The sequence below is a fragment of the Pleurodeles waltl genome, chromosome 6, assembly GCF_031143425.1.
Source record: "Pleurodeles waltl isolate 20211129_DDA chromosome 6, aPleWal1.hap1.20221129, whole genome shotgun sequence".
Taxonomy (NCBI): domain Eukaryota; kingdom Metazoa; phylum Chordata; class Amphibia; order Caudata; family Salamandridae; genus Pleurodeles; species Pleurodeles waltl.
Genome location: NC_090445.1, coordinates 1,050,409,862 through 1,050,426,949, shown reverse-complemented (window position 1 = coordinate 1,050,426,949; position 17,088 = coordinate 1,050,409,862). Strand labels below are relative to the sequence as shown.

General features: G+C 43.2%; 1 protein-coding gene across 23 annotated transcripts in view; it reads right to left on the bottom strand.

Annotated features, from left to right (window-relative positions):
* Positions 1-17,088, bottom strand: part of KCNAB2 (potassium voltage-gated channel subfamily A regulatory beta subunit 2) — a 961,933-nt gene that overhangs the window by 158,674 nt on the left and 786,171 nt on the right. For all 23 annotated transcript variants that reach the window (XM_069239974.1, XM_069239987.1, XM_069239978.1 and 20 more), the window contains one exon: positions 3,116-3,160. In XM_069239974.1, the coding sequence (XP_069096075.1) occupies positions 3,116-3,160 (45 nt within the window). The remainder of the gene's footprint in view (positions 1-3,115; positions 3,161-17,088) is intronic.

Here is a 17,088-nt window from a genome sequence, read left to right as displayed (position 1 = left end):
CTCCCTACACAGAGTTTTCTCATAACTTTACATGATTTTACAAACCAGCTACTCTGACGTTTGTTATATTAATCGCCAGTGGTGTTAACAATAACTCTTATAGAATTATTCAACATGACCATAGCGTCCATAACCTCCACAGAAGAAGGATTCTCCGTCAGCAGTGTCTCCAAGATCAAACTGAGATCACTTTTCACCATGGCCTCAAAAACCTGAGGAATATTGTCATGGTGCCAGCACACCCTAAGACAAATTCCCAGATCCCTAGGACCCAAAACAACAGGGAGGCGTGTAACAGTGGGCAATTCAAATGTTATCAGGAGAGAGTAATAGTCACTGCACTTCAACTCTTCCTTTATCCCTCACAGTGGGACATATTGACTCATAATCCGTGACACAAAAACAGCCAATAGTGCTACCAACCCGATTCCCACAAACGTAGGGACCTGTCCACAGGGATTATGCACCAGTTCTGAAGTATTAATCAGCTCAAATTTAACAGAGCATTAAGTGGGGCCACCCCTCTATGATCCATGCTCTGATCAGTAATTAAAAAACAAAATCCTTACTTTTAAAAGGGTTAAGCAGGGTAGGATAAGAATCAATTTTAGCATTAAAATCCACCACAACAAAGATGCAAAAATCATTGGAGATAAGACTTCATTCTAGCTCTTAATGTGGACAAGGTAGAAAATATGGCTTGGATTTGGCAGGCCAGCTCCCACATAGCATTATAAAAATGTACAATCCAAATAATAAACTTGTTGGGGAAAACTACCCAAACAATTAAAATACCCAGAAGCTTACAACTCATTTGATAGGTCCCATAAACCTTATAGATGAGGATAAGCATAACCAGCCTTCCACTAGGCCGTTGGCTGGGAACATGAACAGCAGGAACAACAAATCTCAAAAACCCATCCCAGTTGGCCTCCCTCTGTGACCAGGTCTCTTGCAACAACACAAAATCAAATGTAGAAACATGCACTACCCAAATATCATCCTGAAGCTTGGATTCATACTCCACAATGTTCCAGCAAATAGGATGGGGCAAGACAGAGAATCCTCCCCAGGACATAAATTGAAAATATTATGAGAATTGCCCCCAGTTGTAATAACAGGAGAGGCACGTCATACGGAGGAATACTAGTAGGTCTTGTAAGCCAATCATTATCCTCCAAGCCGGATAGGGCAGAAAATCTGTTATCAAGACTGACTATAGGCTGGTCAGTACAACAGCTTTGCAAAACGTCCCACTGGGACAAATACCTACAAAAAAAAAACAAAAAACAAGAGGACCCACCTGATAGTATCAGCAGTGGAACTACAACACACACACAGGTAGAAATCAGGCATTGGGCCATCCTTGGGTGCCAATAATTTAGAACAATACTATCATCTTTCAAATTCTTTGCAGACTGACCCACCCCCCCAATCCTTCTCACAAACAATGTCCAGCCTCGAACAGCTGCTGACGGGTGCAGAGAGGGCCAACCTTGGCTAGCACCTCGCCCCGCGCTGCGAGACAGCACAGCTGTTTAAGTACTCTTGTACTCCTTGCGCTGCAACACGCCCCCGATAACAGGCTGTAGACTGCGGGTAAATGATGTGCTCTGTGCCCAGCCCCTTCTCTGCAGGCAAGTGTCCCAGCAACGTCATCACGTAGGCTACATCAATATAAACATGTAATGTAAAAGATAAGTAAGGGGTAATGTACCTTGCTCCAAAAATCCATTTATTTTTCTACCATAACTCCTAAACGTCATTACCGGACCTTAACATAGAGTCAGACAGACACACACACACGCAGCTTACCCACTGTTGAGTGTGGAGAAGGGCCATGACTCACAAGAGGTGAAACCTCAAGTGGGTCATGACGCTCCTCTTTTTGTTTGACAATGGTAATGAACAGCATATTACACTCTGCACATTGCACGTATGATTTAGTTCTGGTAGCAAAATAAATAGCTTTGTTGGAGCATGGTACATGTTACCCTTTTTCAGAGTGGGCAAAATGCCAATCCTTCACTACTCTACTACTGACTGGTACAGTAAAAAAAACGGGCAGCTCCTAAGCACTAGCTGTCTATTTTGAGTTTTCTAGCCCAGACGCACCTCACCTAAGCCATATTTTGTGTTGTGCTGAAGATCACAGAGTCGAGACTGTTCTCCTGAGTACCATTGGGGAAGTAAATTCAAGCACTCCACCCATCACTATTTGTATAACTAAGTGAGATACTGAAAGTATCATGGGTATGCCAAGACAGGCTTCCATGTTCACTATACCTTAGGATTCAAGCAGTATCACAATAAGGAGGTACAAAAAGACTGAAACCAATCTGAAATTATTGTGATCTCATCGAGAAAGGACCTGTTATAGTTCAGGTAGGACTGTTCCTTTAGGATCATGACCAAGTCTGAATTCCATGTGTCAGGTTTCTGTCTGGAGAGGCAATAGTCAGCAAAAAATAACTTACTGGAAAGCAGCCCGAGCAATTACGATTGGCCGATCACTCATTACGCATCACTCATTTGATTGTTTAACATTACATGAACTGCAGCATAATCCCATTGCCTCAACACACAGGGTTGAGGAGCATGTTGTCTGCTTAAAGTCCCAACTGAGTGCAAAGAAGCAGAATATGCTAAGTAAATAAATAATAGTCACTCAGACTTACTGGAACAACATTTCTTGGCAACACTTCAATAATGGTGTAATTATTGTTACCGCGTCCTTCCGACTTAAGTTGTTAACCTCGGGTGGACGATGGACTAAACCGTATGCATAAATTAAAGCCTGCAACCTGACAGTATGTAGACATGCAAGTGTGCCCTCAGCATAGTAATCTATAAACATACCAAGGCCACAATGTCAATTTAGGTCCGTAATATATTTGCTCGTGTCTTAACATGCTGTACCTGGTGAGTCAGAGTAATTATACTTTTCATACATATCTTTCCTTCCAATGGTATGTAAGCCAGTTAGTGATTAAATGATCACAGAAGCTCCCACTGCCCAGCCAATTCAAAACCAATCACGCATCACCTTTTTATTTAATGCTAATGGCTTAGTTTATGAGCTTGATTACAATAACAGGCGTTATCAAATAATTACCTCCATCCTTTTTTCTTGATGATATTTCCCAACACGACTTCCGCCCTGCAAAACAGAAATAGTCCCATGACTTGCAGTTCAAAAGACAAAAGAGCCACTGTAACTTTGTACATGCATGGAAAAGCAGTGATACTTTCACGAGGAGCCGCCTTTGGAACCTACAATTTATCTAGGCCAGACAACTTATGATGCAGAACATACAGAGACTTATGAGATATAGTTAAGTTGCTGGACGGAAAGAAGGATAAAGCCTGCTCATTGAAATTCTGGAAATTAGTTTGGGACACTCTATCTGGTAAGTTTTAGTGCATAATTCTTCTTACCACACTTAAAAAAGAGGTAAGTAAAGAGGACATGTAGTTTAGTCGCCAGTTTGCTGATCTTTAAACCTTGAAACCTGGGTTATGATCCCAGCGTAGGGAAAGTGGGCAAATAAAATAAACCATTGTGAGAGTTTGGGTCATCAATGTATCTTTCTCTCCTAAGCTCAGCTGCAGTTTCTACAGTAATCATACACAATCTGTTCAATGTCCAGTCAATGAAGTCCTTATTAGCAGATAGGAAAAGTCTTAAAGCCTTCTAAAATATCGAACAAAACCACATGATTATAGCACTCTTAATAACACCTACCATTACCTTTAGTACATAACTAAGACAGAACATTACTTCTAATATTGCAACTTCACGGTGGCGTCCATAATAAGGAGAACTTTAAAATTAATGTTTTAATAGTAATATAAAATGAAAAATGTCAGAAAATGTAATTATTAGATGTTAAGGATGTATGTAAAAGATTGTAGAAATGTGGATGGATTGTTCAATGGCTGAGGCGTTTGGATTAAGAAGCATGTGTAGGCAGGCCAATGGGTAGCAGGTAGTTTATAAGAGGGTGGGTTGAAAAAAGGGAGTGCCAACTGGGATACAGTATTGTTAGTTGTTTATAAACCGATGTTAATGACTATCAACTGTAAAACAGTTAAAAAGTATTGAAAGCAAACGACCAAAATCAAATACATTTGAAAATATACATTCTAGAAAATATGTTCATAAGTGGCCTGTGCAGGAAGATCGGCTCGGGATGCAGCTGGAGCCACGGTTCATTTTCTCAGCTGCAGGGTGTGCAGCGCCCCTTTTTTTCTGACCTTATCTTACACAAAGCCCTAGATTGGGCATCGGCCCTCGGGAGTTCAGGGCGCAGCGTGCCCTTGAAATTAGAGGTGGTCGCCTCCCACCCCCTCACTTACCTGGTGTTACCTGTTCTTTTGCCTTCTTTTCTCTTCTTTCTCCTTTTCCTCGTTCCTTCATTTTCACAAATAGGAGCCATGTTCTTCTTTCTCCCATCATGCCCTTCTTCTACCTCTTTCCCTGCATGCATTAGGATCCTTTTCTAAAATGGCATCTTTATCTATGTTCTCCTTTGGTCCTTTCGCAATCCAACATGGCGTCTTTTTTCTTCCTGCCTGTCACTTCCTGTTTAAGGGTATATAAGGAGTGGGATTCTTGCTCTCCTTGCGCTGCAACACTTCCTTTGGTGGTGATCATGCTCCGGTTGTTTTTACCTCCAGACCTTTTCCTCGCCTGTTCCAGTTTCTTCCAGTATTTGTTTTCTTTTTATTGGAAGACTTACCTTTTTTCTTGTGTTTATTCTCTGTTCCAGGGAGTTCCAGCCATGGAGGTTTTTAACCCTTTGGGTTTTTCCTCTGGGACTCCTTCTGGAGGGCATGGACTGCTTTTTGACATCTCATTGTCAGCAGCACTGTGGCTACCAGAAAGGGCAGCCCATACCTTGGTCAAAGCAGGACCTACAAGGATCGAGACCATCCTGCAGTTCCAATTGGCCTGAGGCGTGAACGACAAGTAAATTGTGACAAATATTTCAAGAACAGCAAGGGATCTGGAACCAAGGAGATCTACGTCAATTAACATAGTACAACCCTAAGGATATGTGAATGGGAAATCCCTTGTGTCCATTTTGACCTGGAAATGGTATGGGCTCCTATAAATTCGGAGACAATACAAGTAGTTCAGGGTAAATAGGCATACACCATTTGCAGCCCTCTAATTTCTCCTACAGATCTCCAACTTTCTTGCAAAGGAGAGGTCTCCAGTCTGATTATAGTCAGCTAGGTTGTAATGTCCTTGTAGCTCCCGGGAAACTCATTTCAGGGAGAAACTTCCAGGCATGCTTCTCTCTGATGTGCCTTGCTCATTGCCCTTCTGGTCTACAGTGACCACCCTTTAGAACACAGGGCAACTGGTTTCCTCTTCTTCAAAGGCAGGTTGAAGTAACAGGGTTTCCTTTAGTCTTAGACCTGTTGCTACCTTGCGAAAACTGAAATTTCCAGAGTGTGTGCACTACACACTTGACTTATATGTAGGCGGTATGGTGAAGTGGGTACGAGTCTATGGTGGCTTCTTAGGTCTGCAAATTAATGGATGATAATGCACTCAACAAATACAGACTCATTTAACCACACAAGGTGGCTAAAATATTTCCTATTTGGTGAGCCAATGAAAAACAACCTGTTTCAACCAGGGGTGAAGTAAGTGTATGGAACAACACAAAAAGAACATTACATGGGGACACTGAGGACCCATGAAGTCACATGCCATTGTCAAAATCGAGTTTGTTGACCCTAAGCAGCCATATGATAAAACTCAAAGTGAGTCTAGCTGTGGAGTGTTGGATAGGTCGTGTTGTTAGGATATTATTTTATGTCCACCTGAGTACTTCTGCGATCTAATTGAGGTCAACTATATTGTGTCTTCGAGCTGTGTTGATGTATGTGTTGGTCTGATTAATGCTTTCAGTTGAAGGTTGTAATTGGGTTTGGCAGGGGCTTTACTCAGCCTGGTGTTAATCATCTATTTTCAATATCTAGTGGTAATGTGTGAATGTTCTGTGTAGTATGTTCAACTGGTTGCTGTCTGTTATCTAGTAAAATATACTGTTATGTGTACAGTGACATTCAACTTCAAGGTGTATTCTCACAACTCTGCCCTCCCAAGTGAAACTCTGAGATGTTTGCATAGTTGCAGTGGCGTAGCGTGAGGGGTGCAGGGGGGGCCGGCCGCACCGGGCGCAACATCTTGGAAGAGACTAAATCCACGGGTTAGGGGGCGCAAATTACTTGCCTTGCCCCGGGTTAGGGGGCACAAATTACTTGCCTTGCCCCGGGTGCTGACAACCCACGCTACGCCACTGCATAGTTGTGTGTATTTTCCATTGCAGTGTTTGCGGTACAGAGTATGTTGATACCCAACTATATGCAATCTCCCAGCTTTGATGAATGAGTGTGCAGTGTAGTGCCTAATGTGTTGAGTGAGTAAGTATTGTTGTTAGAGTCGAGCAAGTGCTTTGGTGAGTGTGGCGATAGTCACATGAGGCCACGTTTATGCAATGGTAGGTGAAATCCAACCTTTAGGCACAGAAGAGGGTGGGTATACGATTTGTGAGTTTTATTGTGAATGACACCAATCTGAAAATCTCCACTGGCAAAATTTGGCAGGTGAAACTGTCTAAATTTACCAGGAGAAAACACACAGAAAACTCAAATACATGTGTAACTGGGTGCAGACAACACACATTCTGCATGTAATTCCCTACATGAAAACTGAGAATATCAATTATTTACTGCACCAAATAAATATAGCACTACTGGGTATAGATGTTTACAGGATGGTGTAAATACCTCAACCCTTTAGGGGACCACTGATAACAGGAGCCTATTGGGTGTATTTTCATTGTGCTGTATGTGTGATAGATGTCTGTGTAATGCTCTCTCGTGGGTACAGGTTATAGGTGTACAGATATACTACCCAATCTCCTAACATTTTTTTGCTAAGCTTCATATACTGATTTTAAGATTTTGTGCAAACGTTGTGAGGGACAGGCAATTTATTGTTCATGGTCTTTTACTTCTATAGCCATTATTCTTGGTTGTTTATTTGGCATGTAATACGACTTGTTGCCTTTAAATTAAAATTCTACATGAATGGGTGATACAAGTCTGTAATTAGAATGCATTTTGCAGCACTGCACTAACAAGCAATTTGGCTGTAAATGAGATAGACAGCTGCAATTGACTTCTGGCCCCTATCAACATGCCACGGAAAACTGTGCACCGGCCAAATGTGATCCGTGCAGTTTATTTTCCAATTGTAAATTATTTTCAGTAGAGACTAGGTCCTCCTTCGCAGTTAGGTAATTTGCTTTACGATATGCATTATGAAACCAGGCAAATCTGGTTATAGGTTTTAGCTTAAAAAGTGTAATTAATGTGGAATATTTTTCATTAAAATGTATTATTAAATGGCCAATCATAATACTTCATGAGGCTCAAGACAGTACCTTTACAACGCCACAGTTCATGCAAAGTTTCGAGAGAAAGAAACGTTAACCATATTTTGAACCTTTTACTTATATGGCCTTATTACGACCTTGAGTGAGGAGTTTCTTCCATCACAAATGTGACGGATATCCCGCCTGCCCTATTACACCTCCATCGAATAGAATGGGATCATAATACGGCAGACGGGATAACTGCCACATTTGTGAGGGAGGAAAACCCCTCCGTCAAAGTCGTAATAAGGCCCATAGTGTGCTGCTGGTAAAAGCCACGTATCAAGGTGTGATTTTTTTTAATTTTGAATGACCTACTCAGTGGTCTATTTATAGGTTTTTATGCCGTTCACAGGAAGAACATTTATGACTTGAAATTCTTGTTTTTTATGTTATCAAAATCAGTTTTTACAGTGGAACCCCAGAAAAAAATTGTTCAAATTCCATATGTTCATGGGCAAGCAACTTAACAAGGATTACTGAACAATAGTTTAGGGTGACTAGTTGACTCCGTATAACCAGAAAATGCATTTCCAGTATTGTAGTTTCATTTAAACATCAGTATTTTCTCTCAGTAGCCATCTTGGCTTGCTTCAATTGATCCAACCTGGACTAACACCAGTAAATAAAGATTTGTAAGGACACCGTCAGGAGAGAAGAATTATGCCCTAGTGAGATGGAGCCATCTGACCACTCCATGTATTACAAGACAGTGCATAAATTCAGGGAAACATCGCACATGATACACCCTCCATAAGTTCAGAAAATGATGCACCACCTGAAGGCCTGTGTCGAAGTCTACAGCCCGCTCCTGGCTGCAGCATCACCTAGCAGTCACACTTCAATTACCTTTGTCTATCTTGAAGCAATAAGCCTTCAAAAGCATCAACTCAGTCAACACTCCATTCTTTCTGGCTCAACAGAGGCTGACATATATTTACAAATACTCTCACTTCTGGGCAGGTAAGGGAATTCAGGAAAGAAGAGTCTGATTTGGAGTTCAGCAGATATTTTACTCTGTAACAAACGTGGCAGACATCCTGTCTGCCTTATTATAAGTGCACGATAGTCTATGGCACTTGTGGAAAGGATGACGGGATATCCGCCATTTTTGTGATGGAGTAGCCAGTCAGCAAACCTCTAAACCAGGCCATAAGAAATAAAGTCAAACTTCGAAGGCAAGACAAGGAAAAACAACTTCTAATTTGCTCTTTGAGTCCACAAACAAATTCGTGGGGTGGATGTTGCATGCTATATCTGCACCTCATTTGTAATCAGCATGTTAAATCTGGCTGATGTGAATGGACTGGTTCCTTGTCTGATGAGCGGCTAATAGTCTGGAGTTTCTTTACTAGAGTACTCGTCCAGTGAGGGCACGAGTTAGGCAGCAGAATCTAGTCACCAGCAGACCCCCTGATAGAGTTGGCTGATTTCTTTACACCATACCTGAAATATATATATATTTTTTTTTTTACCTAAAGACAATGACACAAGCAATTGTATAAGATCGAGCAGTTTCTGCAATTTCACAACTGGTCAGTGTATTAGGGCGAATCTCCTACTTAAAAGGAAAATCTTTAACTCCTTCGTATCAACAGCATGTCTATTGGGGATGACTCATGCGTCATAAAAGTCCGGTACTGCCAAGAAAGGAGAGAAACTGGTAGGGTAGCAGGATTTAGGGTCCCCAAGTTCTGCTCTTCAATGAGGGAGCACAAGGTATGATGGTGGCTCGAAATGACTCCTCGTGAGAAGCCCAGTGGTGAGAGGAAGGGAGGACATCCTGGGAGAAAAAAAACGGTGACTACGAATGAACGAGAAAACACAGTACATGGTAACAGAGCAGATATCAGAGGGAGTACGGCAACTGTGAGTGATGGGGAACACTAACTGAATGTGAAAGGAGAAAGGACAGTGACTGAGTAAGAAACAGCATATGCGTTGAGAGAGACTTACAGACTGGGAGACAGAAGCGCAGACTGGGGTGGAATGCAGTTCACACTGGGGGAAGTAGCCAGAATGGAGTGCGGCCTGAAAGAGGGAGGGCACAGGCTGGGGGTAGTGAAACAACAGATGGGGTGGAGAGCAAGGTTAGAGATGAAGAAGGAGGAAACGGGAGAGAGCACACAACACAGAGGGAGGCAAGTGTAGAGGAAATGAAAGGGGAGCACCAATTAAAGGGAGAACGAGGAATAATAATGGTGCAGCAGAGGTGAATGGAAGGGAGAGAAATATGTGAATAACTGAGCGAGTACACTCTGCTGAAAAGAGGATGCACATAGTTCAGGAACCCAATGCTATAACAGATTACTAGAGTGTCAGGGTGGGTGAAGGAGCTTGCGCAACCATGGAAGCAAAAGAACGAGAAGAGGCAAGTTATTATTATGCAACTACAGAACAGAATGTAATAGCAATTGTGACAGACTATTCGTGTTCAATGAAATACACATTGGATAAAATGCAAGCGTTTTGTCAAATGCATAGATACTGATATTTTCATTCGATTAAAGTTTCAGCTGCTCTCAGACAGGCAATGGCGTTAATGACTGAAGGCTTCAACATTCATAGACTGTGCACTGCATCCTAAGCATCGCAGGCACCGTCATCACAAAAAAGCGTTCCTGTGCCAAGTATGGTCTCATCCTGGAACCAAAGTGGGTCACACATCATGTTACCGTTAAGAAATGCTTAACCTAAAAGTTAGGTTAATTAAGATGTCAGCAGATTAACGTTTCCTAGGATAATGCAAATACAAATTAAATATTTGCATTTTTATTTTTCTCATCTCTATTGCCCTAGCAACTGATGAGTCGAGCATTTAAGCCACATCTCTCAACACTCATTATGCATCCACACTGTAACACTGAAGGTAAAAGGGTACATTTTACGTCATCCTAAACATATAATAGTGTGTAAGTAATTGATGCATCATGTGAATGTCAAAAATGACTTTATTTCGTCAAAGCCATAAAAGTCATAGTCCAAATATAAGTACAGTACAGAAAAGGAAGCACAAAAAGAAAAATATATAATATGTAACATAACATATCATTATCAATAAATATCACAGCCACATAAAATAATTTTAAAACGTATGTGCCCCAGGCGAAAATACCTTAAAATTGGAGCTTAATAAACCCCAATAAAGGGCCGATGGCAGTACAAAATTCCATGTGCCAGAAACAAAACCCACCTGATTATTTCAGAGTAGATCTTCTCTTTGCCCACATCAGCCCCAAAAATGTTGATGCTGCACTGACAGTGTGTGGAAGGGTCTGATCTCAATAGCCACAAAGCAGAGGAATGGCTAAAAGTGCCCAACTGTCTACACACAGGTGAATGGCGTAACGGACAGCTAATGTATCAGGATCACACAGTGATTACATATTTAATCTCGGGTTAGGAAACGGCTAACCATGGTTTGAGATTTTTTGGGGAATACACCCATCAGTTTCAGGAGTTCAAGATATATTTATTTATGAGTTGCTCGTAAACAGCTACACAGCCAATCGGAATCAGAGTGCACTACTGGTTATCCTCACTAATATTACACGGAGCTAGAAATAGTCCACTAAAAGAAAGAATGAGATTTTCATAAATTATAGAACACTACTTGTTTAATATCACACGGTTATAATATCCAGCTTGACAGAACTGACATGTTTAAAGGGAACAAGCATTTCCTATGAAACAAGTATGACATCGAGAAGAAAACACTGATGGTCTAATACACAGAACTGGATTAGAAAACCTATAAATCATGTAACTTTTAATTTTATAGGACCCGGTTCCCATACGTGATTGTGAAAAAACAGATATATCAAACATCATTTATGATTTACAGATTCTGGATATGTGAATTTTATCAGAGCAAACTGAATTTATGAACACCAATCTAGTATGGTAGACTTTCCACATTCATAAGTGCAGAATAGGAGCCCAGGGTTCTCTCTTCTGCTTGAGTGTGACCTTGACCTTGCCCTGCCCTTCTGGTTGGTATTGGTGTTGGTCAAGTAGTTTTTCTTGTTAGCAGCTGGTCCTTACCCGGACTTGCCAAGTCTGTTCTATCTGCCCCTGTCTCTGTTTAATTGCACTTTTTTGCATCCTTGGTCATTTTAACTGTCCCATTTTGCATCTTTTACTGCTGTCCTGCATTTTGGTCTCCTCTGTCAGTGTTCGCCCCCGCCCCCTCCCCCGCCTTGCTTTGCTGATTGAGTTTTCCCATCTTGCCTCCTCTGCCAGACTTTCCTGCTGTCTCCGCTGGACTCTGGCTGTGCTCTCCCACCGCCCTGCGTTCCTCCCACTCATGAAGGCCTTATTTAATGGAGGCCTTAGTGTGACACCGTTGAGTAGGTGCCTAAACGTCTCTCTTCTGCCTCAATGTGACTTTGACCTCGCCTTGCCCTTCAGACTCGTGTTAGTGTCTGTCTTCTGCTGTTTCTGTGGTTAGCTGCTCATTCTATACCTGACTCTGTAACTGCTCTTTATTGTTTGAGCCATCTGTTATATGAGCTCTCTGTTTCTGTTTAACTACTCCTTTTTGCATCCTTTGTTAATCTTAATTGCCCAATTTTGCATCTTTTGCTCCTCTTGCTGCTCAGTCTTGCATCTTGGTCTCTTCTGTCAGTTTTTGTCCCCCAGACTTGCTCCACCAATCGTGTTTTCCCATCTTGCTGCTCCTCAACACATACACCTTCGGCAAGCACTCTACAGAGATTTGGGACCTCATTGACTCCAATGCACCGGGCCTCCTCTTACTCGTCAAAACATGGCTCAATCCCAAATTGGAGACAGACATCTCTGCAGCCATCCCTAATGCATCCTAAATACTGCAACAGGCGCAACTCTATAAACCAGGAGGGGGACTCGCCATCATCCACAGAGACTCCATCAAGTGTACCCCTTACAGAAGCTACTTTTATGGAACACGTGCACTTCAAGCTTCAGACAGACAGAAAAAACACTATTAAAGGTATTCCCCCCTACCAGTCCCTAGTACCTCTCACCCACATCAGCAACCTCCTCACTGACCTCCCTAGAACTGCTCAAATGTCCACAGAATATCGGCCTCATCCAACTCTTATAAGGTCCTATCCAGATCGCCGGACACACCCTGGACCCCATCTTCACCTCCAGCGACAAGGCTAAAATCAGAAACATCACTCCACTCACATGGACGGGCCACTTCATCATCCACTTCCACATAAGAGGGCCACACAGTCTAGCAATACTCCAAGCCACTGCTAGAAGAAAGTTACAGAAAGGAATGGCTCAACACTCTCTGACTAATCCATCCAGAGCTCCCTCAACGAACTCATCAACGACACAAACAACTTCAACAACTGGATCACACCTGCACCAAAACCCTTGCACCCCTGAAAACCATGAAAAAAAACAAATGCTAATGACCCAACTAATAAGCTAGCTGGTACAACGCTGAACTCAGTTAACTCAGAGAATCCAAGAGCATTTTCAAATAACTCATAAGGAAATGGAAAACCTCCAGAGAAACCACGGCAAGCACACCTACAAGGCCACACTTAGACACTATTGCCATCAAGTAAAAGAGATCAAGAAAAACGCCCGACCCTAAAAATCAAATCTAGCTCCAAGTGCAAGGAACTTTTCGCCGATGTCAAGAAATTCACCAACCCAACAGTCGCTACCCAAATCATCTCCGCTACACAAGAACTCTGCAACAACCTCTTTGACTACTTCCACAAAACAATCACCATGATCTATAGCAACTTTGAACACCAGAGGCTACCAACCCGCTTTGACCCTCCCAGCCTGCTAACCTCATCAAACAAAGACTACCAACTTTAAGCATGGAATCCTCTACCCATCGAGGACACTGCCGTAATAATGCAGACAGTCCACTGAGGAGAGAGAGCCATGATCAGAGCTGCACTCACTTCCATCATCAACACCTTCCTCATGACAGTCACCTTCCTAGATAGCTGGAAGCACGCTGAAGTCACCACCCTCCTGCAAAGAACCCCCAGTGGACCCCAAAGTACTCAGCAACTATTGGCCCATCGCGCTGTCCCCTTCCCAGCCAAAGTCATTGAGAAGACCATCAACAGACAACTCACTGACCACTCAGAACGCCACATACCCAGAGGCAACTTGCAGTCATGATTTCGAAACAACCACATCATGTCAACAGCCCTCAGCATTGTCACAATGACATACAGATTATCCTCAACTGTGGACAAACCACAGCCCTCATTGCTGCAATGATGACATACAGACCATCCTCAACTGTGGACAGACCGCCGCCCTCATCCTTCTTGACCTCTCCGCTGCTTTCAGCACCATCTCCCACCACACACTCATCACCAGATTACATACAGTGGGTATACAAGGATCAGCATTCCAATAGATAGCTTCCTTCTCCGGAAGAACACAAGTGAGAATCTCTCCGTTCACTTCCAAACCCAAGGACCTCATGTTTGGGGTCCCACAGGGATCATCACGCTGCACCACACTCTTTAACATGTACACAAGTCCTTTACCAAACATCATCAGATCCCACAGAATAAACATAGGGAGTCATTATGACTGCGGCGGTCGTCGGTAATATGGGGGAAAGTACTGCCAACAGGCTGGCAGGACTTTCCTCCATATTGTGACATTGGCAACAATAGTAATGACAGCTGGGCTGGAAACTTCACTCTCCAGCCCAGCGGCTGTCACTTACCCGCCTGCGGGATTATGACCCTGCCTACCACCATGGTTTTCGTGGCATCCTTACAGCCACGAAAACCATGGCGGTAGGCACCATTGGTGACAGGGAATCCCTTCCCTGTCACTGATAGGGGACTTTCCCGCCCCCTCCCCCACCCCAGGGTTTTCCCCCTACCCCCTTTCCTCTCCAGAACTCCCTTCATACATGCCCCTCACTTCACACATGCACACACGCATACACACAACCATTCCAACATTCATCCACGCATGCATACATCCATTTAAACACATCCACACACTTACATACATACACGCAGACACACATTCACACAACTCAACATACATGCACTCACACCCCCAAACATGCACACACATACAACACACACCCGCATACACGCACGCACACCCCACCCAGACACACACACACACACAACACCCCCCTCCTCTGTCGGAGCACCCGACTTACCTGTAGTCAGGGGGTTCTCTGGCAGGAGACTGGAAGGGGCGCTGCTGCCAGCAGCAGCGTCCGCCAGAAGAACACCGCCATGCCGTATAATTCTCATAATATGGCCGGCCACTGTCTACTGGCGTGGTGCTGCTGCTGGCAGCAGCGCCACCATACCGCCATGGCCACAGCCGGATTTCCGCCATCCTTCTGGTGGAAATCCAGCTGTGGTCATAATACAGTGGATGGCTGGTAGCCGCGGCAACGGTCTTTTGGCAGCCGTTACCGCGGCAGTAGGCAGTTTTTACAGCCGGGGTGATAATGAGCCCAATAATCTCCTACACTGATGACATTCAGCTAATTTTTCCCTCTCAGAGGACACTGTCACCACCAAGACAAACTTCAAATAATCCATGACCAGCGTGGCCAACTGGATGAACAAACAAAAACTTCTCAAGTTCAGCACCCACAAAACTGAAGTGCTGATCTTCGGGAATAAGAGCTCCCCTTAAGACTCCATCTAGTGCCCCCCTGATCATACCCACCGCAACCAACCATGCTAAGACCCTACGCCTCATCCTGGACACCAACCTCACTATAAAGTCCCAGGTCAATGCTTTCACCTCCTCATGCTTCCACATGGAACACAATATCTTCAAGTGGCTCCAACTGGACACTAGAAGTATCATCACGCAGGCCCTAATCACAAACAGATTAGACTATGACGACGCATTCTAAGCAGACCTACCAACCCATTTCCTTCATAGGCTTCAAATTATTCCAAAAGCTGCTGCCAGACTCGTTCTCGACCTCCTGTGCTGAACTCACACCACACCACTCCTCAGAGACCTCCACTGTCTCCCCACCTAGAACTTATGCCAGTTCAAACTTCTCACACACACATTCCAGCCACCATACAACATGGGACCCGCATACCTCAATCACCAGCTGCACTTCCATCAAACCAATAGACAACTTTGCTCAGCATCACTCTTATTCGCACACACACCGCAAATGCATGGAAGCAGAACGGGAGGTCGGTCATTCTCCTACCAAGTCACCAATTCCTGGAAGGACTTCCCCCAAAACATCAGGGCCGCCTCCTCACTTCTTGAATTGAACAAGTAGCTGATGACCTGGCTATTCAATTATTCTTGTGGGACCATCGACTCACCACATGCCTACACTTCCTAGTCAGTGCCTGGATACTCTCACAAGTGACAATCAGTGCTCTACAAATCCACTTTATAGGACATAGGCACACCTTTTAGCATATCTGAGAAGGGCAACCTACAGAAGAATCGAAACGCTCATCTAATATTCCTTTTTTAGGTATCCAAACATCTCTTGCACATTAGTTTTTCACAATAGAAACACAGGCAAATGTACTTCTTTTAGGCAGACACAAGTACATTTCTAGTGAGGGAAAATAAAGGGAACACACAGATTTCACATGGGAGGTCTGTAAGGGAATATATTTTCACTACAAAAAAATAACAAAAAAGTGCAAAAGTGATAACTAGTTTTCCAAAGATTCCACATTTTAAATAGGGAGAGTAAAAATCTGCAGCAAATTTTTCTCCAGAAAAAGCAGATTTCTAGGTTCCCTTCTTATCTTCATTATTTTGTATATTTTGGAAATTATGTGAAGATTTGCTACCTCTACCCATAATTCCAGGCACACAGAACATTTGCAGGGCACCAGAAAGGAAGGAAAAAGGCCTATGACACAGTAGGGATGTCAGCTATTGACATATGGGGCCTTACTGCAAGATTTCCTTCTAACATTCTCCTACATGCATTTATGAATTGGTGGCAACATTTTCAATTCCCTTATAGAACCCATACAAAGATTATATACTCCTTCTATTTTTATAAATTATATAGAATAGCCCCTCAATATTCACAGGTTAGATGTTTTGGGGCCAATTCACAAAGGCATGTAAGTATGAACTAGCACCACAGGAGTACAACTTTACATACTTGAAAAATGCCCTTGTGAATAGACCCCCGAGATTAGCAACAACAGAGGCACTTACTGAGGTGATCACTGATGTTTACTGTAGCTTAGCAAAGTTACAGGAAAGGATTACAGCATGGGTACTCTCAAACATTTTCCCAGGGGCCACAAAATATGGTCTGTAATGTGCTCAAGGGCTGCATTCATGCCAGCATGGTGGGAGTACTGGCCCTCGGCCAGCACTTTGAGTATCACTGGGATTCAGGAATGGTTGAGAATAGGGTACCAGCATAGTAAGATTCCGAACTTAAGCTGCACTGACCAGTGGCGCAGCCATGCAGCGAACTTCTTGTCTCTACAGCAGAATGCAGCTACCATGTATACTGTGTTCGATTGGCATACGTGCAAATAGGGCTGAGGAAAGCTTCGTAATGTTGCAGACAGGCATGCATGAGGACAGAAAACAGAGACTGGCGTTTGATGTTAAAGATAATAGGAGATCATGACATAAAGACTATCTAAGGGAAACTGAAGAG